The 24,592-nt window shown below is 30.4% G+C and overlaps 3 protein-coding genes across 6 annotated transcripts; 1 reads left to right on the forward strand and 2 right to left on the reverse strand.

Annotated features, from left to right (window-relative positions):
- Positions 1–6,683: 6,683 nt before the first annotated feature.
- On the reverse strand, positions 6,684–9,772 carry LOC112777202 (uncharacterized). The gene is made up of 11 exons (XM_025821506.3): positions 9,581–9,772; positions 9,290–9,386; positions 9,128–9,198; positions 8,958–9,007; positions 8,790–8,863; positions 8,637–8,699; positions 8,228–8,315; positions 7,539–7,601; positions 7,386–7,465; positions 7,221–7,292; positions 6,684–7,127 (listed from the first exon to the last, which is right to left on the reverse strand). The coding sequence occupies exons 2-11, from the start codon at positions 9,319–9,321 to the stop codon at positions 7,046–7,048; spliced, it is 675 nt and encodes a 224-aa protein (XP_025677291.1). The 5' UTR covers positions 9,322–9,386; positions 9,581–9,772; the 3' UTR covers positions 6,684–7,045.
- Positions 9,773–13,470: 3,698 nt separating this feature from the next.
- Positions 13,471–17,965, forward strand: LOC112776005 (sulfhydryl oxidase 2). Of its 2 annotated transcripts, none has more exons than XM_025819949.3 (12): positions 13,471–14,063; positions 14,676–14,700; positions 14,793–14,885; positions 14,996–15,177; positions 15,469–15,538; positions 15,624–15,692; positions 15,799–15,872; positions 15,963–16,107; positions 16,611–16,651; positions 16,769–16,915; positions 17,003–17,485; positions 17,636–17,965. In XM_025819949.3, exons 1-11 carry the CDS (start codon positions 13,846–13,848, stop codon positions 17,472–17,474), a joined length of 1,536 nt encoding a protein of 511 aa, XP_025675734.1. In that variant the 5' UTR covers positions 13,471–13,845; the 3' UTR covers positions 17,475–17,485; positions 17,636–17,965. The 2 variants fall into 2 exon arrangements, with proteins under 2 accessions (XP_025675734.1, XP_025675735.1); XM_025819950.3 differs by having other exon boundaries at positions 17,003–17,437.
- Positions 17,966–18,364: 399 nt separating this feature from the next.
- On the reverse strand, positions 18,365–22,028 carry LOC112776931 (uncharacterized). Of its 3 annotated transcripts, none has more exons than XM_025821203.3 (8): positions 21,619–22,028; positions 20,713–21,024; positions 19,795–19,866; positions 19,554–19,621; positions 19,305–19,455; positions 19,126–19,206; positions 18,941–19,033; positions 18,365–18,837 (listed from the first exon to the last, which is right to left on the reverse strand). In XM_025821203.3, the coding sequence occupies exons 2-8, from the start codon at positions 20,965–20,967 to the stop codon at positions 18,748–18,750; spliced, it is 810 nt and encodes a 269-aa protein (XP_025676988.1). In that variant the 5' UTR covers positions 20,968–21,024; positions 21,619–22,028; the 3' UTR covers positions 18,365–18,747. The 3 variants fall into 3 exon arrangements, with proteins under 3 accessions (XP_025676988.1, XP_025676990.1, XP_072083560.1); XM_025821205.3 differs by having other exon boundaries at positions 20,713–21,021; positions 21,619–22,014; XM_072227459.1 differs by having other exon boundaries at positions 21,523–21,960.
- Positions 22,029–24,592: the final 2,564 nt, after the last annotated feature.

A 24,592-nucleotide genomic window follows, 5' to 3' on the forward strand; every position in this document is an offset into this window, starting at 1 on the left:
TTTTTTTTTTACAAAATACAAAATTTATTGATACAATATAAAAAATTTTGCACATAATATAAAATTTTTATTTACAGCACAAAATTTATTTATTAACATAAATTTTGTTAAGAATGTAATTTGTTGGTTAGGTGAGTCAATATTTTGGATATGTGATTTTAAAAAATTTCTGTTAGGTGTGTCAACAATTTTTGTGTATTAGAATTTCTGTGCTGTTAGTTAGATGTGAATGTTTTGGACATGTAGCTTTTTAAAAAATTTTGTATTGTGCACTAAAATTTATATATCGAATACTGAAATTTTTTATTGTGTGTATTTTATTGGTTGAGTGTTAATACTCTAAACATGTAATCTTTTAAAAAATTTTGTATTATACATAAAAATTTCTATGCTGTGAATCAAATTTTTTGTACTTTTATTTGCTGAAAGAAGATGACAACTATGATGGTGATGATAATGATGGAGGACAATGAAAAAAAAATCAAACAGGCATTGAAGAAGAACAAGAGAAGAAGATAATGATAACGACAGTGATGACGATGATGATGTCATTGTTGAAGAAGACGACATTGATAAACGGATAAACGATTAAACGATAATGAAAAGGAGGAAGAAGAGGAGGAAAAAAAAAGCAATTACAACGTATGATACATACGTTCAAAAAAAAGCATGCTGTAACTTAATTAAATACTTAATTTTAAAATATTTAGACACCTAAAGAAATGTGTACTAAAAATGTATAAAAAAGTTTTATATATATATATATATATATATTATTTAAAATAATGACCATGATGATGATAATGATAGAGGAGGAACAGGCAACTTAATTTTAAAATAGTTGGACACTTTTTTGTTTAATTTTTTTTATATTATAAAGAAATGTGTACTAAAAGTGTATAAAAAAGTAATATATATATATATATATATATATATATATATATATATATATATATATAAAGAATGTTAGAAGGTCATTAAAATTTATTATTTTTGGTCATTATTTAGTTATTTATATTTAAAAATATGGGATAAAATATGTTATTGAATTATTAAACTAAATGAATTGAGTTTTAATGATTAAATGATGGCAAAAAATAATAAATTTTGATAAATCTCTAACATTCTTTATATATATAATTAAAAAAAAAACTCTCCCATTTTGGTATTCCAGTCCGCTATTTCCTGAAGATGTCTGTTTCCTCTACTATAAACATATTCTTTTATTTATTTATTTATTTATTTTATCATTCTGGGTAATATTCAAAGTATGAGTAAATACTAAATAGTCAAATTGGTTCTGAAAGATAGCCCAATCTTCAAACAAGTCCCCGTAAAAAAAAGATAATAAAATTTGTCCCCGAAAAATTTAAAATTGGTAACGTTAGTCCTTCCGTCAGTTGGATGATGACGTGTCACGTTAAGTACCACGTGGCATATGATGACGTGGAGGGCTAATGCCACGTGTCACAAGATGATTGGTTGACATGTTAGATCGGTGATACGTGGCATGCCACGTGTCAGGTCAGTGACATGTGGCATGCCACGTGGCACTTGACATGTAAAAAAGTTATTTATAGTCAAAATAGTCCTTGAAAGTTCAGACGTAAGTCATATTCATCCCTAAAATTTTAAAAATTAATCAAATTAGTCCTTATATAATTTTTTTATTTTTTCTTGATAATATTAAATTTAAAATATTTTTTGATACTACTAATTTTAATAGAAATGTAATTGACAATAAAAAAATTAGTAATTGTATCTTTTCTTCTTAAAAATTTGTTCAATAAAATTATCTCTCTCCTCTAATTCTTGTTAAAATCTCTCTTATTCTTTTCTATTCTAAAACATTTTTCTTACATTATTACATTTTGCTGGAATATATATATACTCAAAATTAAAATGTATGTATTTGTTACCCTAAATAAAGTTATATGCTCAAAATAAAAATTTATGTATGTTAACCTAAACAAATTTAATAAAAATTTATAAATCTTTTTTTTCATTACGTTATTACTTTCATTTAGATTAACATACATAAATTTTGATTTTGAGCATATAACTTTGTTTAGGTTAACAAATACCTACATTTCAATTTTGAGTATATATATATATATATTCCAACAAAATGTAATAATGTAAGAAAAATGTTTTAGAATAAAAAAGAATAAGAGAGATTTTGACAAGAATTAGAGGAGAGAGATAATTTTATTTAACAAATTTTTAAGAAGAAAAGATACAATTACTAATTTTTTTATTGTCAATTACATTTCTATTAAAATTAGTAGTATCAAAAAATATTTTAAATTTAATATTATCAACAAAAAATAAAAAAAATTATATAATGACTAATTTGATTAATTTTTAAAATTTTAGGGATGAATATGACTTACGTCTGAACTTTCAAGGACTATTTCGATTATAAATAACTTTTTTATATGTCAAGTGCCACGTGGCATGCCACGTGTCACTGACCTGACACGTGGCCGATCTGACATATCAACCAATCATCTTGTGACACGTGGCATTAGCCCTCCACGTCATCATATGCCACGTGACACTTAACGTGACACGTCATCATCCAACTGACGGAAGGACTAACGTTACTAATTTTAAATTTTTCGAGGACAAATTTTATTATCTTTTTTTTACGGGGACTCGTTTGAAGATCGGGCTATCTTTCGGGACCAATTTGACTATTTACTCTTCAAAGTATCTTATTAAAATCTTGCTAGTATTCTATATTTACTTAACAATATATATCACTACCACAAAAATGGGGTTTAGCCACCAAATTTTAACTACGAACACTAAATCGTGATAAAAATAAATGACCGTATCTTCTATTTATCACGAAACATTGTTACGTGGCTAAAATTTAACCTTTTGCCACACACAATATTTTTCGTAGCTGTACGCATGTACTTTCTGCTTACATTAACGTGTCATGACTATCCTGTTTTGAATAAATTAATTTCTTAAATAAGTTTATTAATGTATAGTATCATTTTTTTAAATATTATGGCATTAATATATATTTATGAAATTAAATTTAAAAATATAAAAAATGAATTTAGATAAAACAAAAAATTATAAAAATAAAGATAATATTCTAATATTTGAGTTAATTATAAAGATAAAATTTATTTAGCTAAAATAATATAATTTTTTTTGGTGACTACTAAAATAATATAATTTGAATAGATAATAAAAATTTCAATAATTTTTAAGTATAACAAAAAAATTTAGTTTTTTTTTTAAAAATAAATTATTTTATTATTTTTTAAAATTAAAAAAAATGAGGATAAATAAAAAAAATTAGTTTTTATTTACATGGTTTAGTACTCACTATATATTTTTGTGAGTACTGTACTCTTATTATATGCATAATTATCTTTTTAAAAATTATTTTGTGAAATTATGAATTAAATTTTTTATTTATACTATTATTTAATTGGTATATTTCATTAATTAATTATTTTATAATGATTTTTCGTTATACAAAAATTAATACTAATTAATTTATGAGTCACTTATATAAAAGTTTGTAATTTTATTAAGTAACAAAGAAATTGATTTGTAAAATTTCTTATAACAATTTTATGTGATAATTAGTTTGTCTAATGTAATAAAATTTTAGTAACTAATTTAGTAATTAAAATTTATTAAATATTAAATTTTTTAGGTAAAAATATTTGCAAAACTTAGTTAATGTATAATTCTTATTATATTGTTTCGTGTATAATAGGTAAATAATTAAATAATAGTGCATTGTTTAAATCGTCAACTATCAACGGCATGAAATGAGAGATTGTGAGAGTCATATATTTATTAAAGTAGTTTGTTGGTTATTTATTGTTATTATAATAAAAATTAAAGATAAAAATATTACAGACTCAAAATTTAAATTTAAATTTAAATTTTTAATCATTTTTAACCATTAAAAAATAAATAAATAAATAACTATTGTATTAAAAATAAAATAATTTAAAGTATATTTAATAGATAATAAACAGTAGAATGAAAGAAATATTCTTAAGATTAAAAAAAGTTAAAAGACGATCTAAATAACAATAACCAAAGTGAATTTTTAAGATTTAAAATTTTAATGTGCGCTTAACCTGAAGTAGTTTTTGGCGGAAAGTTAAAGTAATCACTAATCACGGACAAATTCCAATATAACTTCCCATCATTCACGTTGTCTTTTAACTCCTACTTTTGTGCAGCACCTGAAAACACTTTCTTTAACCACACTATATGAACCCTATCATATGATAAGATATCCTCCAAACTCAAAATACCGATTTTTTTCTTTCTTAATTTTTAGTGTTATTTGTTGGTTTTTTTAGCAGATTTTTTCGTGGAGCGAAAACCTAATAACTTAGGAGAGACCCTTTTAGCAGAACTACGATAACCACATGTCAACAACAATGAAGAATTTGCAGAAGATTTGGACGAAATAAGTTTCAAGCAACTGTACCTACCAGAAAAGATTATAATGACCCTTTAGTCGTGAATGTCAAAGGTATATGAAATTTTAATTTTTTTTACGTAATTTTTTGAGTTCTAATATTTAATTTATTTATTTTATTCAATTTTGTATTCGGTTGTAGATACTTCTACGGGAGAAATCACAACTGGCAAAAGGACAACAATTCAAGTTTGGCATTTGAAGAATAAGGACAACAATTCAAGTTTGGCATTTGAAGAATGATGAAAAAGACATTATGGAACTTGATGGGCATGGACAAAGTCGAGATAATGATGCAAATTTATTGGTAGGTTTCTGGGTGTAATGGCCCGTGGAGCAATGTTGTAAATTGGAAAAAAAGTCTTTGGTGCTGAAAATGTAGACGTGTGATAAATTTAGAGAAGCTGGTTGAAACTTCAGAGAAAAAGCTATGGATATGAAGAAACCAATGCAAGATTCAGTTGGCAGCTCTGTATAAATTTTTGTTATCAAAATACAGTGATAAAGTATCGAATTTATCCAGTGATATGCCAGACATTTAATTTGTGTATTTAATAAGTAATAGTTGAAATTTTAAATATATTTATTTTAGAAGGGATTAGAATTTATTTTATTTATGTTAAAAAAATTTATTTCTTATTATATATAAGTTTAGACTTGTATTATTATTATTATTATTATTATTATTATTATTATTATTATTATTATTATTATTATTATTATTATTATTATTATTATTATTATTATTATTATTATGAAAAATGTTAGATATAATATATTTAAAAAGTTTGATTTTTGTTATTAATGTTATATATATATAAATATAATTTTAATTTAATAAAATTGTTCAATTAGAGTAAATTAGCACAAATTAGCCACATTGTATGTGAAAAACAGAGTGAGTTAGCCACGAAAATAGTGTGATTAAATAATCCAATGTTAGCCACAAAAAAATTGTGGCTGAAAAACCCGGCCTGCACAAATTATTTAGCCACGGCATTATACGTGGACAATGATATATAAATTGTGGCTCTTTGAAGGTCTCCACGGTGTTTAAAACTGTGGCTAATAACGTTAAAATCGTGGCAAATTGAAAATGCAACCCCCCGATTAGTCACAAATATTCTTTTGTGGCCAATGTATGGTTGCTACGCTTATCTTAGAGTTTAGCTACGATTTTTTTCGTGGCTAAACCCCTTATTTCTTGTAGTGTTTGTTTTTATTGACGTTGAAACTCATCAACGCCGCATCATGCGAAGAAGACCCTTAAAGAAGAAAGTAGATATTTATATCTTGATATAAAATGACGTCAATATTAAAAACTCTTGAGAAGCAGTTGGCTTTGTGTAATTACATCTCATTTATTTGTCACGATAATGTGAAAGTAATATATAATTTATTCGGCTTTTCCACTTTCTAATGAAAGCTTTAGTCTCCACGCTATGAAGAACAAGTTTACTAGCCAGCTAGTAGAACTCACATGCAGAGTTACTAACATACATATATAAAAGCGAACAAAATTATTTCAATATTGATTAAATTACTTTTAGATAATGAATGCACATATTCTATATGCCATTTGAACATGTAATCGCAGCCAGCACTCGAGGCGATTGGGGTGTGAGCCAATTACATCAAATCTAAACTTGGGATAATTGCAACAAGTGGCGCAAATTAAATCACTAATCTTTGTCAATGCCATATATATAGAGATCAAGTAGGCACAATCCTCCTATAAGACTTTAAGTATATGATTAGTTGTCATAAGAATACCAAATGTCATCCAAAAACTTAACCTCAGCCAAGATTATTGGACTCATACGCAATCGTATCTTTTTCATTTAATGCATAGAGGGTAGTGCTACGCTAAGGACATAAATCGTGAAAAGAGACGACAAAAGAAAAAAGGTGACAAGAAATACATTTTAGTTATATTTGATTTACCTTTAATTTGTTTATTCTTCTCCACTTGGTTAACTATGCTGAAAGGACACGTATACTATCGGCTATATACTTTTCTTAACGAAATAACGTAGCCGAATGTATATGAGAGGTTTCTATTAAACGAAATAATTTTACATCAACAGTTCAAAACCACCCTAACAAATGAAAATTGCACCACTGCCACAATGTGCAATAAATGTTGTCTTGCTTTTACTTGTGCATGAAACATGCTTGAAATGGATACAAGTTATCAGAATATAAACAAATATCCAAGACGAACAAAGAAAGCATCCCTTTCAGAAGATAAACATATATCCAACGATCGTTGCTCCACTTCCAACCAAGGAAGTGTCTGTTATTTACACACCAGAGATGTGCTAACTAGGATTAGTTATCTACAAACAACTCGATTCAGATTCAGAATCTAACTATGTGCATATAAGAGAACGACACACATACTAACTCTACAATATGCACATAAGATGATACAAATGCTAGATCTACCACTCAAGCTTCACATAGATTTGCTTTATTTTACAGAACTAAACACCAGAATTGGAAACTGATCAGATAAACACATGGGACGTCAAGGGGGTCTTGACAAACTAGCATAATATATGCAGTGTTGACTCATATATCCATGTCAGCAAATATTTCATCATCACCCTCGTTGAGTACTCCATCCATAAGAAATCCATCAGCAACCAAGTTACTGCCAGAAACAGCATTATTGTAAGGCTGAATAAGATGCAAACAAAAAGTAAAAAGTAGTTCCAGACAATTGAAAGAGAATATGAATTCCCACCTAAAACAACTGAAACGGAAAGTCACAATCCGTTTTAGCTTTCTATTGTAAAAGAGGAAATTAAAGGACCATCTACAGAAAATAGATAAGAATATCAGAATAATCTATAACAGGTAAAACAAATGTGGTTACAGTTTTAATTTTTAGCTTGTGATGATAATTTACATTGCTCCTTTTTCCACTAACGGATCAGCTTCGGAGTCAGGAACATAACCATAAATTTCGCAATCCCCTAACTTCACAACCTGCAAGACAAGGTATCAAGAAAATGCCTTTTGGTATCACCAACATTCATGTTCAAAAACAAGAGTAATTCACCTCATCAAGAGCCATGTACAATGTGTCCAGGAGAGAAACATCCCCAACAGTTTCATCCCATTCCTGCAGTTTTGACAAGTTAATCAAAACCAATGAAAGGAAACCACTATACCAAAAGTAATCACTATTGCTAACAACAACAACAATAGCTAAGATGTGCATTGTGTGCATTAATATGTTTAGCCGTTTCTAACCCCTGAGATCCTAAGATGCCAAAAAAAACTTGACAATATTTATGACTTTCCAATTTCGGCCTTAGTTTTTACATTTTCAAAATTGATAGAAGAAATGATATATAGAACAATAAAAAATATTACTATGTACCAATGTGTTAAATTATTGATCAACTGTTTTGTTGATTAGTTCATCTTTAAAATCTAGGAATTAATAGTGTGTTAGTTGTGATATATAAATAAACATAATTAGGAAAGAATATATTTCAAAATTTAAAGTTGCACAATTAAGATCATTAGGTGCATCTAGACAAGACCATCAAACACGCTCTGGGGTCTAAAATGTCATACAAAAATGAAATATTGAGTTTGTAGATACCATATATTTTACAACCTACCCAAACATCACAATCCCAGACATTAAAGATGTGGGGAAACCAAACACCATGGCTGCAAGTAATACAAAAGTAAAAAGTAACACTTAAAACAAGAAATAGACAGTATCAATCATAGTACCTTTGAGGCTTCAATCATGTAGGTGTCAAAGATAAGCTTAAAATTGTCCCATGATTCCTCTGTGAAAAACTGGTGAGCTTTGACTGCACTAAAAACCATTACAGGCGTATGGTATTATAGGAAAAATTAAAGAATGCAACAACGGAGACACTCAATTTAGAAGTTTAACAAGGGTAAAAAAACCAAAGAAAAGACCGGAAAAAAGACTTGGGAAATGGAGAGACTTGAACTCTCAGCTCCAAGAGCAACAGTTTTATGAACTGTCTGTCAAGCCTTTTGACAACACTCCCAAAAAGAAAAAATGACAAAAGGATTATATAGTGGGTTGCCATGTCGCCAACTAAGCTGACAATAGCATTACCCATAACCCCTTTATCATAGTTTTATACGTCACAAGATACTGAGATACCTGAAGTCATAGTCCGGATACATGTGATACAAGGTAAGAATAAGGTAAATCAATGTCCTTCGGCTGGAAAGGAAACATAATTAGAACATGTAAAAAGGAAGCACTTAAGTGGTATTTGCAATTTATGAAACCTCTCCACACAGTAAAGGCCACCTGGATCGGGTTAATAACATGTCGTCCGGCGGGGGAGAATCAGGGCTAGATGATTTCTCAATAAGTTCAAGCATCTGAAATTGAAGTAGTTTTTTTAAAAAATATTCTACGAACAAATTGTAAAAAAAGATCCTATTACCACAACTCAACTTTATTAGAGTCATCTACCTCATTCTCCAAACTGATCGAGAGTTTTTTATCTGTTCCAGCATGTTTGCCTACGGAATTTTTAAAAGAAAATAGTTCGTTAATTACTATTACTAAACCCAAACCCGGTGAGCAAATCCAAATCCAAAATCAATTCTGTTGAAACTAAAAAGTCACTAATTAGTCCTTACAAGTATAAGCTTCAAGGCATCCTCTGATAGTACGTTCTCCCAAATTCAAATCACCAAAGAAATCGTTAAGCCTGGACAAGTTTCACGAGACTCTTACAATATACCAAAATTATGTAATAAAATCCCATAATTCAACTCAAATTCGTTTGAAACTACAATTACCGATCCAAGGAAGGACACTCGAGGAACTTCATCGTGAATTATCTTCAAATGATGAGAACTACAGCTACAAACCCTAGTTTCCGTCTTTGCCTAGTGGCTTTGGAAGCAGAGATAAGCAAAATCATAAATCACAAGCAAATTCGAAACAATTCATGACAGAAAACAAATGCATGAAAAGTGCAGTAAGATCTCTTACAAACAAGTCAACAACCAGAATGTTGAAGCGAAAACAAGAGAGAAAGCGAAGCAGGAATGCAGAAAACGAGAGAGAAAGAAGGAATTGAAGTGTACCAGAGAAATGAAGAAGACGAAGATTGCTTGGTTTTGTGATGAAGACTTATGAGAGATTACTTGAGAACAGAGAACGAAGATTATTTGGATTTCAAAAATTTGGGGATAAAAGGAAGGGTTTCGAAGCGGTGAAATTCGAATATTCTGATTTTAGATTTGAAATAGATGCAGTCAATACAGATAGATGGATTGGTGGATGAGAGAGAATCTGCGATTCAAATATTGACAGAAAACGACATCTACCCGAAATTGAAAAAAAAATCCATGGGTCAAAGTAATGAAAAGCCCAGCCCAATTTAGTATTTCACATGAAGTCCAATTGCATGGATTCCAATTGGGTTTTGTTTTGATATCCTTTTCGAAAGCCCATCTCGTGGTAGGGGAAAACCAACGTTTTGTCGCATAATTAGTTTCATTTGGTGTAAAATTTTAAAAGAAAATAATATTAACAAAAATTAAATATTATCTAATTTTTTATGATGTCATTTCACATATAATTCTTTTATTGTATATTTACATAAATTTATAAAAAAAAGTAACATTATCAAAATAAAAATAATAATATTCATTCTTTTATAAAATTCTTGTAGCATTAAATATTAACATTTTTTGTTTTTTATATATATTTATAAATTACCAAACGATAACAACAGAGATAATATTTAATTTTGTCCATAAATTTATCCAAAAATTTTAATTAAATTTAAATTTTTATTTAATCTCCAAACTTTATAAATATAATTCATGTTAGTCTTTAAAAAAAAATCTTAACATATAAAAATATTAACAAAATGTTAACGTAGATAATCGAATGTCACACTGAATTGTGTAAAATAATATTATTTTAATTTTGGAATTAAAATAGTTCAAAATCGCTGTAAATGGTATTTATTAAAAAAAAATTTTCAAAAATAAGTAATATGAAATTATTTATGGACTATTTAAATGCTAAAGTGAATTATTTTAAAAATTTTAACATGTCATTTATTTATCCATGTTAATACTCTATTAATATTTGTGTGACAGAAATTATTCTGATACATAATTTTTTGTAATAATACATTTAATCACATTTAACATTATAATAAGAATAATAATACTCCATTAATCACGTTTAATATTTGTACCATCTCTTTAAAAAAAATAAAAAATTACTATACCAAAGTTAAATATCATGAGCTACAATATCGTCACACAAGAGGACAAAGACAAAGGCAGGCTTGCTCACATAATAATAATAATAATAATAATGATAATAATACATTTAATTTGTATTATTGTGTCATTAATTTCTCTGTTGACCATTTGATGTAGAAAAGATAAGGATAAGGACTATTGAAGAGAATTAATTAATGAAAGGCCAAATTATGTTAAAGATATTTTTAAAATTTAATAAAATACTATTAAAAATAAAAATCACATAAATCTTATAAATAACGAATGATATATGTTATTTTTTTTCTTATTAATCCTTCATTTTATTTCCCTTTCTTCAACCATATATAACTTCTCATTCTCAAAAAGAGCCAAGTGTCTCTTTCTTCAACTAATTACTCACAGTAGGGACTAGGGACTAGGGACTAGGGACTATGCAGTGGCGGAACTTGAAACAAAATTTTGGGGGGGCCACATAGAAGATAATTCTCAAAATACTTTTGATATGGACCCATTTAAGATAAGCTCGTCTAATCTCATCTCTCTGGTTTAGGTGATATTGCCAAATTTAAAGCCATTTTTCAGGGTCTCGTTCTAAAAAATTAAGGTCAAACTCATCAGATGTAACTATTTGAACTTTTGAAGGTTGTATCTCACTTTTTTCGTGATTCATTAAAGTATAAGAACTATCTATAGGTATTGATATTGTAAAAATTATATGTTCTCCTTCTTAAATATTAGGCTTCCTCTTAAAAAATGCATCAATTCTTTGATTTTTTTTATTATTATTTTATATAAAAATTTGAATATATATCATGTAGAATATGTAAAAAAGAAGTTAGAAGGATAAATATTAAAATTTATAATATTTATTAAATTTTTTTGTATCAATTTATACAAATACAATAATATTAATACTTAAAAAATTAAATTAAATATTATAAAAATTAAATTTTTTTGTATCAATTTATACAAATACAATTTATAATATTCTATTATTTTTTATCATATAAAAAATTAAATTAAATAAATAGTAAAATATAAAATAATATTAAATTAAATAAATAAAAATATCTAATTTTTTATATTTGAACTTAAAGGTAGAGAGAGGGTTGCTTATTGAACTTGTTCCTTGCGAGATAAAGCTTTCGAAGTGTGATCGGCTACAAGCTCCGTCAGGGGCTCGGAAGTATTCTCCTCGGAACTGAAGACCTCGGCGTGGAACCTGCAAAAAGGACTCCGACACTCAAGTTAGTGCTCGGTAATATAAACTTCAACAAGCAAAAGTAAAAATAAGGAATTTGTAGGGTTTGGTGCTATGAAGTCGTTTTTCCTAGTAGCTTATGATCACTGTTTTTCACTTGCCCCAGACGAGGTTTGCTCGTCTGTTTAAATAGACCGCGTAGTAAAGGAAGGTGGACGTTTGAGTAGTGTTTGGCTTTTTAGGGTTTGTTACCGGAAATCGATGTATGAGTTTGTTGATGTGAGATTCTTGGCACTTGCGACGTGTTTGACCTGTTCTCGATTGTGAGTTTTGTTAGCCGAGGATATCAGTAAGGTACAGAATTTATTGGGTACTTTAAGTCATAGTAAAGTATTTAAACCAATTGAATTATTTTTTATCTTTTGAAAAAGTACTACTAATTTTTTTATAAAAAGTTTGGGGGGGCCATGGCCCCCCCTTGTCTGAACTAAGCTCCGCCACTGGGACTATGGACTACGGAATGAACATTATATTATAATGGCAATTTAAACTTTAACAGAGATTTCAAAATATACCCATATATTGATATTTTTATAATTTTTATTATTAAAATTAATAGTTAAAAATTATTGAAATATCAATATATTAATATATTTTAAAATTTTCTAATTCTTTACACTTTCTTATGGTTTATATTTGTTCAATTTTTTTTTTTTGCTTTTGGTGTCTTTTTTATTAATTTGTTTATTAAAATTAATTTAACTTTTAATCTCAGAAAAATAACATTTAAATAGATTTAGTATCAAGCCAACGAGTTATAGTTCAAATGATATATTTTCTAGGGGTATTCAAATTCAAACCGATCCAAATTAAACCGCTCATCCAATTCAATCCAAACCGAAAATCGATTAAAACCGAACTAATTCGGATTTGATTGGATTTTATTTTTTGCAAACTGTTGAATTGGATCGGATTTCGGATCTATTTTTCATAACTGATCCAATCCAATCCAAACCACACAATATACTATAATATTATTATTTTATTATCATATTTACAATTATACTTATAACATGTTCAATTTGTTATACATTTTTCTATTATTCATGTATTATTATTATTATTTAATAAATATTTTATGTTCAAAATATTATTTACTTATTTATTTTAACTAACCTATAATTTTATTTTTATTGTTATGTTATCGTTGGCTTTTTAAGATATTGTTAAAACTTGTTATGTCATTGTTGGTTATTTAAAATTTGATATTGAGACTTGTTATATGTATTTAATTTTTTTTATTTAAAAAAACCACAAATTCAAACTGATCCAAACCGCTTGTAATTGGATCGTATCGGATCGAATTTCCAAAAAAAAGTTCATCCAATCCAAATCGCACCGCACATAAATTGACTGTTCGAATCGGATGACTTTTTTTCTTAAAATCGAACAAACTGTACCGCAAACACCCCAAATATTCTCTCCATACTCAGTTTAAAAGATCGGGAGGTCGAATCTCCCTATTTTTGATAAAAAAAAAAAAAAGGTTTGGTATCAAGAAAGAGAGGGTCCCGTTTCGTGGTTCGCCATCTTCAAAAGCAAAACAAAACGTAATTTGTACCCTTTTCTGTTTCGTCTTTTCCTTCCGAACAACACCTTCACCATCTTCATCATCAACATAGTCACCACCACCATTAACATAACCCCATAAAACTATTATTTTTCTTCAAAAATAAAAATAAAAGACTGTTCCAGAGAGAGAACTGAAAAACACTAGCAGATCCATTCATCTTCTCCACCCCACCTTCAAAAACCTCTCCTTTCTCCATTTTTTGTTAATAATCCTCAAAACCCTAGTCCTCGCGCAATTCATACGTTGTGATCTACCTTTTTTTTTGTCTCTCTTATGTCTGGGATGTATTCGTATCTGGGTCTATTCCTGTGCTTGCTTTCTGTGTGCTCCGTCGCAACCTCGTTTTCTTCACGGCGTGTGATCCTTCGAGAGGTCAACGACAATGGTGGTGATCATGCTGATTACGCTGTTGAGCTGAATGTTACCAATTTCGATGCTGTTCTGAAGGATACCCCTGCTACTTACGCTATCGTTGAGTTCTTTGCCCATTGGTTAGTCATTGATCATTTCTATCAAGTTTTCGTGTTTATTGTTTCTTATTTGTTTGGTTGATGAATTCTCTAGTTAGTAATAGTATCGAAAAGTGTGGACTTTTATTGATTCTATTTGTAATTAGATGGTGGCATTTTTTTATTAGTTACCTGGAAATTGGAATTAGGGTAATACAGCAATAAATAGTGAGGGAGATCATACTTCTGAATTCATAATATTACAAGGTAATTGTTACTGTAATAACAGAGAAAAGAACAGAAGAAGGGAGAACAAAAAAAAAGAGGAAATGGACTTTTTTGAATTTGATTAAATTTGGGAAAATTGTGTTATTGCAAGCTGCTCTCTGAAAGCTTTTGTGCAAAAGTTGAATCTAACATAGAATACGTATATATCCCTTTTCTATTCTTGACAAGCATATAATTTAGTCTGGCTTCCCATATTGCCAGTTAGTTAATATGCCAATACAGGAACAGAACATAAAAGGGAGAGTAAAAAACATATTTTCTGTAAACTTTTGCATTGCATTTTTTTTATTTAAACGGTTTACATATTTTTTTCCCTGCAATTTATAAACACAAAATACTTACCTGTGTCTCTTTCTTTTCTATCAGGTGCCCTGCTTGCAGGAATTATAAGGTATTATCTGCTAAAAATGTTAAAAATTATTGAGATCTTTTCCAATCAACATTTCAGCTCACCATTATTATCTCACTGTACTTCAAATGTAGCCTTACTATGAAAAGGTCGCAAGGTTATTTAATGGCCCTGATGCAGTGCATCCAGGAATCATACTACTGACAAGGGTAGATTGTGCATTAAAGGTACATGCTGCCTGCTTCTATTATTTTCTTCACAGGATGTGATTTAATAGTTATATACAAAACATGACTCGATGATCGGTTTCTCACTCCTCACGTTTTTGGCAGCACAGATAAATACTAAACTATGTGATAAGTTTTCTGTTGGTCATTATCCCATGCTTTTCTGGGGACCTCCTACTAAGTTTGTTGGTGGTGGTTGGGAACCAAAACAAGAGAAAAGCAGTATACGTGTGATTGATGATGGACGCACTGCTGATCGGTTGCTTAATTGGATCAACAAACAACTAGGCAGGTATATACTAATATTAATAATTTTACATTTTTTCTGTTTATGCTGGTATGATATGGGGGACAAACATTCTGTTTAAGCTAGATGTTGTGTTGGAATTTAGAACATAAATCATGTGGACTAGTAATGTACAACAAACCAAGCAATGTTAGAAAATCGAAATGCTGAATGCAAGAGTTTAGAAGTATAAGGAAACATTTAAGAAGTTGTCATGGTGTATTATGCTTTAATCCGATTTAACCTTAGCTTGACATTATTTTATTTTTCGTAAATATCATTCTTTATATTTTACAGTACATACGGCCTGGATGATCAGAAGTTTGAAAATGAGCATCTTCCATCCAATATATCAGACTCTGAACAGGTCTTTTTCTTTACATTTACCGCATATTGAGATTTGCTTTTATATTTGAAAATATTGACATAGATAATATGGATAACTTGGAAAGGTTGCAAGAGCTATCTATGATGTGGAAGAGGCAACTTCTACAGCATTTGACATCATTCTAGAGCACAAGGTAGATTATCAATGGTTTGTGATTAGTCCATAAATTCTTTGTTAATTGATCTTTTGTTTTGTGCCCATTCATTATGATGATTAAATAAATTCTCTCTGTTTGCCAGATGATAAAACCAGGAACTCGGGCTTCATTAATAAAATTTCTTCAGCTTCTGACAGCTCATCATCCTTCTAGGAGGTAAGATGAACCTTGCACTGCTTCTTTGTTCTCTGTCAATCCAGTGTTTAGTCTCACCTTTTTGTTTTGGCTTCTGGATTTTGTGTTTAGATGCCGGAAGGGTACTTCAGAATTACTTGTGAGCTTTGATGACTTGTACCCAGCAGATTTTGAAACACCTAATAGGCTGGATGATGATAAGGGTTCCGTTAAGAACATAAAGATATGTGGAAAAGATGTGCCTCGTGGATACTGGGTAGGATCTCAATACTTGTATTTGAACTTTTAAGCATTTCCGTCATACATTTATGCTTGGTATTGTATGAGGTGTATGAAATTGATGTGCGTGCTGCTTCTTGTGGCAAGCTTTCACCTTCTGCTAGATTCCATGGTGAAGTCCTCATTTGAAGTCAATCTGAATTGATTGATTATAGTGAGAACAAAGAATTGAAAAATTCTAGTTGAGCAATAATCCCTACAATTTTTTTTAGAAAAAGAAAAAAAAAATCATATTCTGTGCAAAGTTGGTGTATTCTTCAATATTATTGTGCTCTTAGATTTGACGATGCAGCTCAATACCATTGTTGCTATTTCCGACCTGTGGTGAAAAAGTAGCTCGTTGCAGTACAGTGAATGTTATTGTATTGAGTATAATTATTTCATTATAAATGTTAACTTTTTATTCATATGTGGACTATTGAAGTTTTTAGCATGAAAAGGTTGTTGCTTATTTATTTATTTTTGACTTTTGTTTCGTAGATGTTCTGCCGTGGCAGTAAGAATGAGACCAGAGGTTTTAGGTATTGCTTCCCCTTGTTCTTATTATCATGCAAATATGTGTATATACCAAAGGTGGACCTTAACAATCTAAGTGACATTGGATTCTGCATTGACTGCTCTCTTTGGGCTTTTTACAGTTGTGGTTTATGGGTTCTTCTGCATTCACTCTCTGTAAGGATAGAGGATGGAGAGAGTCAGTTTACATTTAGTGCAACATGTGATTTTGTTCATGACTTCTTTATATGCGAGGAATGCCGACAACATTTTTACAAGATGTGTTCAAGGTAAATGAGTTTACGAATGCTAATGTTAATATCATTCAAGTGCATTTTTTTATTTTTCCTGCTTCTAATGTTTAATTCAATCTTCAGTGTTTCTAGTCCTTTCAACAAAGCCCGCGATTATGCTCTCTGGTTGTGGAGCACCCATAATAAGGTCAACGAAAGGTTGATGAAAGAAGAAGCTTCTCTTGGCACTGGTGACCCGAAATTCCCAAAGAAAATTTGGCCTCCAAAGCAACTCTGCCCTTCCTGTTATCTAGGCATTGACCAGAAGAACAATAAAATCGAATGGAACCAGGATGAGGTCTTCAGGTTTTTGACTAATTATTACAGAAACACACTTACTGCTCTATACAAGGACAAGAGCATTGTTGGAAATGATGAGGCTGAGGTAGCCGTTGAAGATCTGATCGTCGCAAATAACGCAATCGTGGTGCCTCTGGGAGCTGCATTGGCAATAGCTTTCGCCAGCTGTGCTTTTGGCGCACTTGCTTGCTACTGGCGTTCGCGGCAAAAGAGTCGGAAGTATTTCCACCGCCTATACTCTTTAAAGACAATATGATAATTAGGAGGGTAATAAACCTTTTTAAGATTAACTAGGAATAATAACTGTATAGCCAGAAGACATTAAACGGCGGTATAAGGAGAGAAAAATTTCTAAATTGATGGGGCGTTGAGATTCTCAGTTATTTGATGTGTTGTTTGGTTTGCTTAATATTTCAGGCCAAGGAGAACATGGAAATAGGTATAGAAGACATGTACACAGAAGAGATTGGGTGCATATCAGCTCCTCCTGAGAGCCTTGACAAAGTGTCCATTTTGAATCCATACTTGCTTGATTGATGTACAGAACACAATTCTTGCTTTTTTAGATCATTATTGATCTATGCTACCTTCTTTCACTTTCTTTTTGGGTTGAGCTCACATCTTGTCTAATTAATTTGTGGAAGCTGGGAGAAAGTAGCAAATGACTTGTAACATTTTTGCTGTGTAATTTTGAGTTATTTTGTACTATCAAAGTAACTATATAAGCTATAAGCCAGAATTGCATCATATATGATTCACTTTTTAGCAAACATTTGAATGAAATCACAGGATCTCATGGAATGGATAGGCCGTATTACTTTTAAGAGAAACTAACTGGTTTTTTAAGAGAAACTTGTAGTGTTTTAGTATGAAAATCCGGATAATGGAAATTTCATACTTGCCATGTCATTCCTGTTGTGTGTGTACAACGTATTTTCGAGTAATATGAAAAATAACAATTCCCTTAAATCTTGTACTTATTCTTTTCTTGCTGAATTATGGGTTCAGATTATGGGTAAATAACAAATAACAAAGATACTTATTAATTTGTAGTATTTGGAAATTGTAAGAACCAACTCACCAAGTATAAAATAACATTACCTCAAAAAATAAAAAATGCTTGCACGTACTAAATTTTAAAGTGAATTTATGAAAGATCAGATGTATATAACCAAACTTTTCGTCAAAAATGACACAATTAACGTATAAAAATCTGAAAATAAGCCTGTTTTCATTGCGATATGTACAAGAAATCCATCTTTGATATTCATATCTACTCGAGCAAATTTCTCTACATAAATTTTCTATCTATCTATACACTGAAAGATATTGTTGCGATATTAAGAATCTCGATATATATATAAGCAGAAACTTGTGCATATGTAGAACTTGCTTTCGCCAAGTCTTCCCAATAGATATGAAAACTTTTGAGCCTTAGAATTTCAATATATTTCTCAGAAAACTCAATCAAAGAACTTCTCTCCATCCAACATTTCATGCAACATTTGCTTCAACCGGCTAAAGCATCTTCACAGTACACGTATAACATGAGGCTGAGGCTGCAAAACCGTGTGCTCATTTTCATCATCAGATAGTGTGACCAAGCCATTGGGATGATCCTAATAAGCAACACAAGGCAAGCAAAAGACATAAATTAATGAGACATTTCCTGTAATATTATAGTTAATCATGGGAAAGAGACAAGCCTGCGTAGAAACTTACTCGATGTTGTCGCCGATGTCTCTGGATCAATGTCACTGCTCTGACCATGAAGTATATCGGCAGGACGATTCCAGCAATCCGAAACAATAGCAGCTGTCAATATTCCATTAAATTGAATAAACCTTAGTAAGTAAGAGTATGATTGATGTGGCTAACCAAATTATATTCGAGTTATCCATACGTACCATAAAGAGGGGGAAAGAATAATCCTTATTCTCACTGATTAGGAGGGGAAGAGTGTGTCTTAAAATTAGTAGAACCATGAACTATACATGAAAAGCAACAAAGAATGTGACATGTTATATAGAGTAACAATAGGTGTACAAGTTACTAGAGTGAGAGAGGAAGAGAGATTAGATTATACAATGACAGCGACCGAACAGCAGCATATCAAACTTCCAGTAGGGGAAGCTGAATACTGGTCATAGTTGGAATTGGTAAGATTCTGATCGGTAGAAACCATGCTGACCAAGTGAGTACTATTTAAGTCTCTTCTTGAAATCTCCCAATTTCCCCTGAAACAAACAGCATGAAAGGATATTAGATGGAAAGGACAGAACCAGGTTTAAAGCTTAATTAATGGTGAGGAGACAAATATTATATCGAAGGTTACCTGAAACTCATTGGAATACGTCCAAATTGAAACAGTGGAGGAGGAGCTGTATAACCAGGCTTGAATTGCTAACATTTACAAAATAAGAAAAGATCACAATCAAAAGATGAGATCACAACTCACAAGTACAATGACTCTCGAAACCCAAATAATCTAGGTAGTACCATTTCCTCACATGAATTATCGAAAACGATAAGAATGTCGAAGAAAAAGAGGAGGAACAAGGGCGATTTTAAATTACCTGATGACATATCTCACAGGTGGTGTCACCCTTCTCATTACACCATCGTTGTATGCATCTCCGGTGGGCATACTGCAAAAGTAATATCAATGTAGCTTAAGGCATCAAACTGAGGCAAATAAATAAATAAAATCAAGGCAAGATATCCAGCAATCACCCCTAACGATCAGGCTAAATATCAGCAGAGTTCGTTAAATATCGTAAGATGGTACTTGGTAGCAAGTGCCAAATATATCACTGGGCCAACAACACATGTCAAACACTGGGAGTCTAAAATTAATTGCATGTATTCTGATGTTTTAGCCGTGCACACTATGCAACGCATGCAGTTAAGACCTTCATCTTCCATAAATCATCTTATATGTGACCACAGACTAGATTGCAGCAACTGCGCCAGCCTTGACCAACACAATGCATGTTAGAAAGAAATATTTCCAAAATCCTTACCAATGTTGAAAGAGATTCGTACTGTAAAACTAATGATAAGATGCCAGACTAATAGTTGGCTAGTGTAATTTGTAGGTAATTCATATCTTCAAAATTTATGCTAAATGGGGATATTAAATCATGAAGGAAGATCTTTCTAGTTGATCTAAATCGCCCTGTGAATTCTTAAGCCAATGCTATCAGGGAGAAAACAGAGAAAAAGACACATGTACCTTACTAGACACACTCTTACCAAACACCTTGTTCACTGAAGATTTTCCAAAATGTTCCAAAACCCTTATCATTGACATTTCACAATAAAACTTGTCCTTAACTCTCCCAGCAATTGTGTGTGTCTCTCACATTCAGATTGATTTGCCATTAAATTTTAAAGCTCAAACTCCATGGATTCAAATTATAGGCCAACAATACAGATGTTCAAATTCACATATCAAAACATGAGTGGAGCATACACACTAGTTAAGAGCTAACCTTCAAACTACCACAACAGAAGCAGGGTGACTCCATATTAGAATCTTCATCTTCATCATGACATATCCTGCATTCTACAAGTTTCCTTGGAGATTTTATATCACCTAGACCCGTCTTCATCAAAGAGAGATCAACCTGTGCATCATTCACGGCTGAGGATGCAGCCTGCATCCAACGATTTTGGCTTTCAAGAGCAGCTTCCAATGTGGATTCAGTAAGCAACCGATCAACCAGCAACACAAAGTGATCCCCCATAGTTGAGCACCTTATGCTCCAATGCAGTTTAAATCCTCTTGTTCTCTTTCACAACTTCTGGAAATGAAGGACACACATGCAAGGAAAGAAAAAAAGAAAAACGACACATGTCAGTAATAACATCTAGAAGCATATTGGGAAAAAAAGTTAATTTTCTTTTCTGGATGCTTATAAAAATTGATGGAATCTAATCTTCATTCAGAAATTGCTAGCCAGGTTCCATAACACAAGCTGGACCCCACAGTAAAGCGTGTAGAGAAAAAACGGCAGAAAGAGGTGTCAATTCATAAAAAGAAAGTTCCAAATTTTGAAGCAACAGCACCCAATCCATCACATTTTATTTCAAGACAAAACATAAAGTCACAAACTGATGCAACCATCAACGAAACTGGTTTAATTTGAGAAACTGATCTGGAAAAAGGTGAGAAATTTTAGTTTTCAGCACAGCATTAATTGATAATTAAGAAAAAGGGATATAGCCCAATAAGTTCAAACAGTGAATTAAACATTGCAAACATGAAAAAAACGAAAAAAAAAAAAAAAGAGAGAAGATACTCGAGAAAATTTAAGAGGGGAAAAGGGGAAGATCAACGGACCGACCCAGCTGGGAAAAATGGAAGAAAGGAACAAAAAGTGAAAAACTTTACTCACAGAAAGAGTTAAAAGAGAGAAGAAGAACAAAATGGGGGAATCTTAAAAGAAGGGGATCGCATTTTTGTGGAAGCTAAGAAAGGGTTAAGCTTTTGAGCGCAGAATTGATGAGAGAAAAAGGAAAGGAGCTTTGAAGCTGAGAGGAATCTGAAGTTTGGGAAGGAAGCAAGAGATTGAGTGTGGTTAATGTCGAAATCGAAATCCAAAAGGAGAGATGCGATTTTTGCTGAGAGTATGTTTTTTTTTCTATATAGAAAATGATTGAAATAGAAAGGAAGAAAAAGTGGAGAAGGAGAAGGAGAAAGAGTCTGTAAAAGTGCATGGTGTGGCCATGACCGCCACGATTGGAGACTTGTTTTCATTTCGTTTCATGGTTTGTCTAACTACCATCGCCATGCTCTGCCCATCCACGTGTCCCAACTATATCATACACATAATAATAATAATAATAATAATAATAATAATAATAATAATAATAATAATAATAATAATAATAATAATAATTTAATTTTGATATATTGAAAATGATAAAAAAAAATCGTTAAATCATTGGATAAATTTGACTAAATTATCGTCTATAATTTTTTATTACTATCTTCATGTGAAGTCAATTGCATATAAAAAGTAATTATTTTTAGCCTTATATAATTCATACTAAGGCTAAAAATTTTTATTATGAAAAATAAATGTGTGCAATTTAATTCTGTTGGTGTGTGCATGTGTTTTATTTTAATATGGGAATCAGTAATCGGATCTACTGATTACTTTGTAATTTGATTTTTAATTTTCTTTTAAATATCAAATCGGAGAGTCTGACTTTTTGTTCTTTATAATCGGATGGTTAGATTTTTATTTCCAAACAAATCGGAGGGTCGATTTCCACATTTTAAATAAAAAAAAATCCACATTTAAGAATAACACCCTTATTATCCATAATCCTAACAAACACCATTTCCACCCCAATATCAAAAATAATTTGCGTCATACTAACACCATTTAACAAAATGATATTTCATTTAAAAGATAATTTTAATAGAATTTTTTTAAGTGGCAAATAATTTTTTGGCTAATATATATGTAGCTAACATTAATTAATAGAAAGAAGGTAGAATATGAGGGGTGATGTATGCATGTTTTCTATCAATACAAGTGTTTAAATTTTGTGTGATGTATATATAAATTAAAGTAATTATTTATGTGTATATATGTGTGTATATAGAAGTTGACAAAATATCAAAAGTTTAATGTTTTAGTTAGCTATTTAAAATTTTTTATATTACACCTAGAGTCATTCATAAAGTTTTTGTGATTACTTTGATGTAAAGTTTTGCTATTGAATTAGTATATGTATAGTTATGTAGTGTTAATAAGAAAAATTGTATAAAAAAGCATGACTTTTTTCAACAAAAATAAAAAAGCCAAAAGTGCAATTTGATTAAAAAATCATAACAAAAAATATCAGCATAAAGCAATATATTCAATTTGATAAAATTGTCGAAGAATAAGAAAAGAAGAAAAATATTATACTTTGTATTGTTTGATTGATTGTTGATTAATTGAATTGTAAATTATAAAAATAAAATTAAATATATATAGAACATTAATCTATGAAAAATAAAAGTAAATAAAATAAGATAAAAATAAATAAAAATAAAATAAAATAAAATAAGATAATAAAAACGAAAATTACAACTAAATTGATGTATTTTGTTGAGAGGTATTTGTGGATTATAAATTTTTTTTTATTGTTATTAAGATGAAAGAGTGATGATTTAATCTTAAGGGGGAAAAAGAAAGATAGCTTCTAGTTTAATCTTGAGGACTTGGAGAATGAAGTAAAAGTTTCGTTGAAAGAACTATTACAAGGCATTTAATCGTGCACGTGAGGCATGCTGTGCATGCACCCAATCAAAGACTTTGAGTATTCATCTTTATTTAAACCAAATCAAAACGTCACGCTGTTGTGTTATCGATTTTTAAGTAAGTAATGAATTAAATTTTGGTCATAATCCACAAACACTTCCACAAAATTTGAAAGACCGAATTCTAATTGGTCCAACCAAGAACCAACCTTCATATATACTACGTATCTTGAAATAATAGCAAGAGAATAATTAAATAGATGACGTAATAAAAAGATATATTATTTATTTATTTTGGACACGTTTGGTATTACAAATATAAGTAAACAAATCAAATTTCAAATTTGGCCTCATGCAATACATACCTGAAGTTCCGAACTATATTAAGACCCAGTCAAGTTCACGTGTTTATTTCCCCTGGCTTGGTATACAATTTCTGTTATTTTCATTTTCATGATATATATTTCCATTTTGAATTGGTTGCGACATAAGATAAGTATGAGATATATATGAAGGCATCGTTTATTTGTTAACCCTTAGGAACAACATGGTGCAGCAATTTGCATGCTACAATCCAAATTAAGTAAAATAGTTTTTTAAAGAAAATTTGAAGTGACATTGAGTCATTGACTCTTAAATAGTTAAATTTCAATATCACAATTATTATCATAGATTGACCCCACAATTTGTTATGAGATTTATTTGGACCGTGGTTTGGTTGAGCAAAGTCTAATGATATGGACTTTCTATGCATGCATGCGTAACATTGTCAACGTACATATTAATAAATAAAGAAATAAAGTAGTCCTGGTTCCTACTCCATTCTAATTATGGATGAACATACAAACTTTATGGGTTCAAGAAATAAATCACATTCGAATTATTAGTGTGTAGGTGAACGACTGGAAGCGCACAATAGAATAATATCAGAGATAACTGATTTGGGATTCACCAAGGATTGAACTCTCGACCTTTCGGGGATCTAGAATTCTAATACCATGTCATGAAACCATTCATTCCAAAAGCGTAACCTAATAAGCAAATGTAACACTAATGGTCATATCTATAATACTTTCTAAATTTCTATTGTACACATTATACGCTTAGGTCAT

The sequence above is a fragment of the Arachis hypogaea genome, chromosome 19 (genome assembly GCF_003086295.3).
Source record: "Arachis hypogaea cultivar Tifrunner chromosome 19, arahy.Tifrunner.gnm2.J5K5, whole genome shotgun sequence".
Lineage (NCBI taxonomy): Eukaryota > Viridiplantae > Streptophyta > Magnoliopsida > Fabales > Fabaceae > Arachis > Arachis hypogaea.

Excerpts from the sequence above, each read along its gene's own strand:
- LOC112776005 (XM_025819949.3), top strand. The coding sequence starts at position 13,846 with ATGTCTGGGATGTATTCGTATCTGGGTCTATTCCTGTGCTTGCTTTCT. Across the intron at positions 16,652-16,768 it reads AATGAGACCAGAGGTTTTAG|TTGTGGTTTATGGGTTCTTC; the intron begins GTATTGCTTCCC and ends GGCTTTTTACAG. Across the intron at positions 16,916-17,002 it reads TTTTACAAGATGTGTTCAAG|TGTTTCTAGTCCTTTCAACA; the intron begins GTAAATGAGTTT and ends TTCAATCTTCAG.
- LOC112776931 (XM_025821203.3), bottom strand. The coding sequence starts at position 20,967 with ATGGGGGATCACTTTGTGTTGCTGGTTGATCGGTTGCTTACTGAATCC. Across the intron at positions 19,622-19,794 it reads CCTGTGAGATATGTCATCAG|CAATTCAAGCCTGGTTATAC; the intron begins GTAATTTAAAAT and ends TGTAAATGTTAG. Across the intron at positions 19,207-19,304 it reads GCTGTTCGGTCGCTGTCATT|TTCATGGTTCTACTAATTTT; the intron begins GTATAATCTAAT and ends TTTCATGTATAG.
- LOC112777202 (XM_025821506.3), bottom strand. The coding sequence starts at position 9,321 with ATGAAGTTCCTCGAGTGTCCTTCCTTGGATCG. Across the intron at positions 9,199-9,289 it reads GAGTGTCCTTCCTTGGATCG|GCTTAACGATTTCTTTGGTG; the intron begins GTAATTGTAGTT and ends AAACTTGTCCAG. Across the intron at positions 9,008-9,127 it reads ATGCCTTGAAGCTTATACTT|GCAAACATGCTGGAACAGAT; the intron begins GTAAGGACTAAT and ends AAAATTCCGTAG.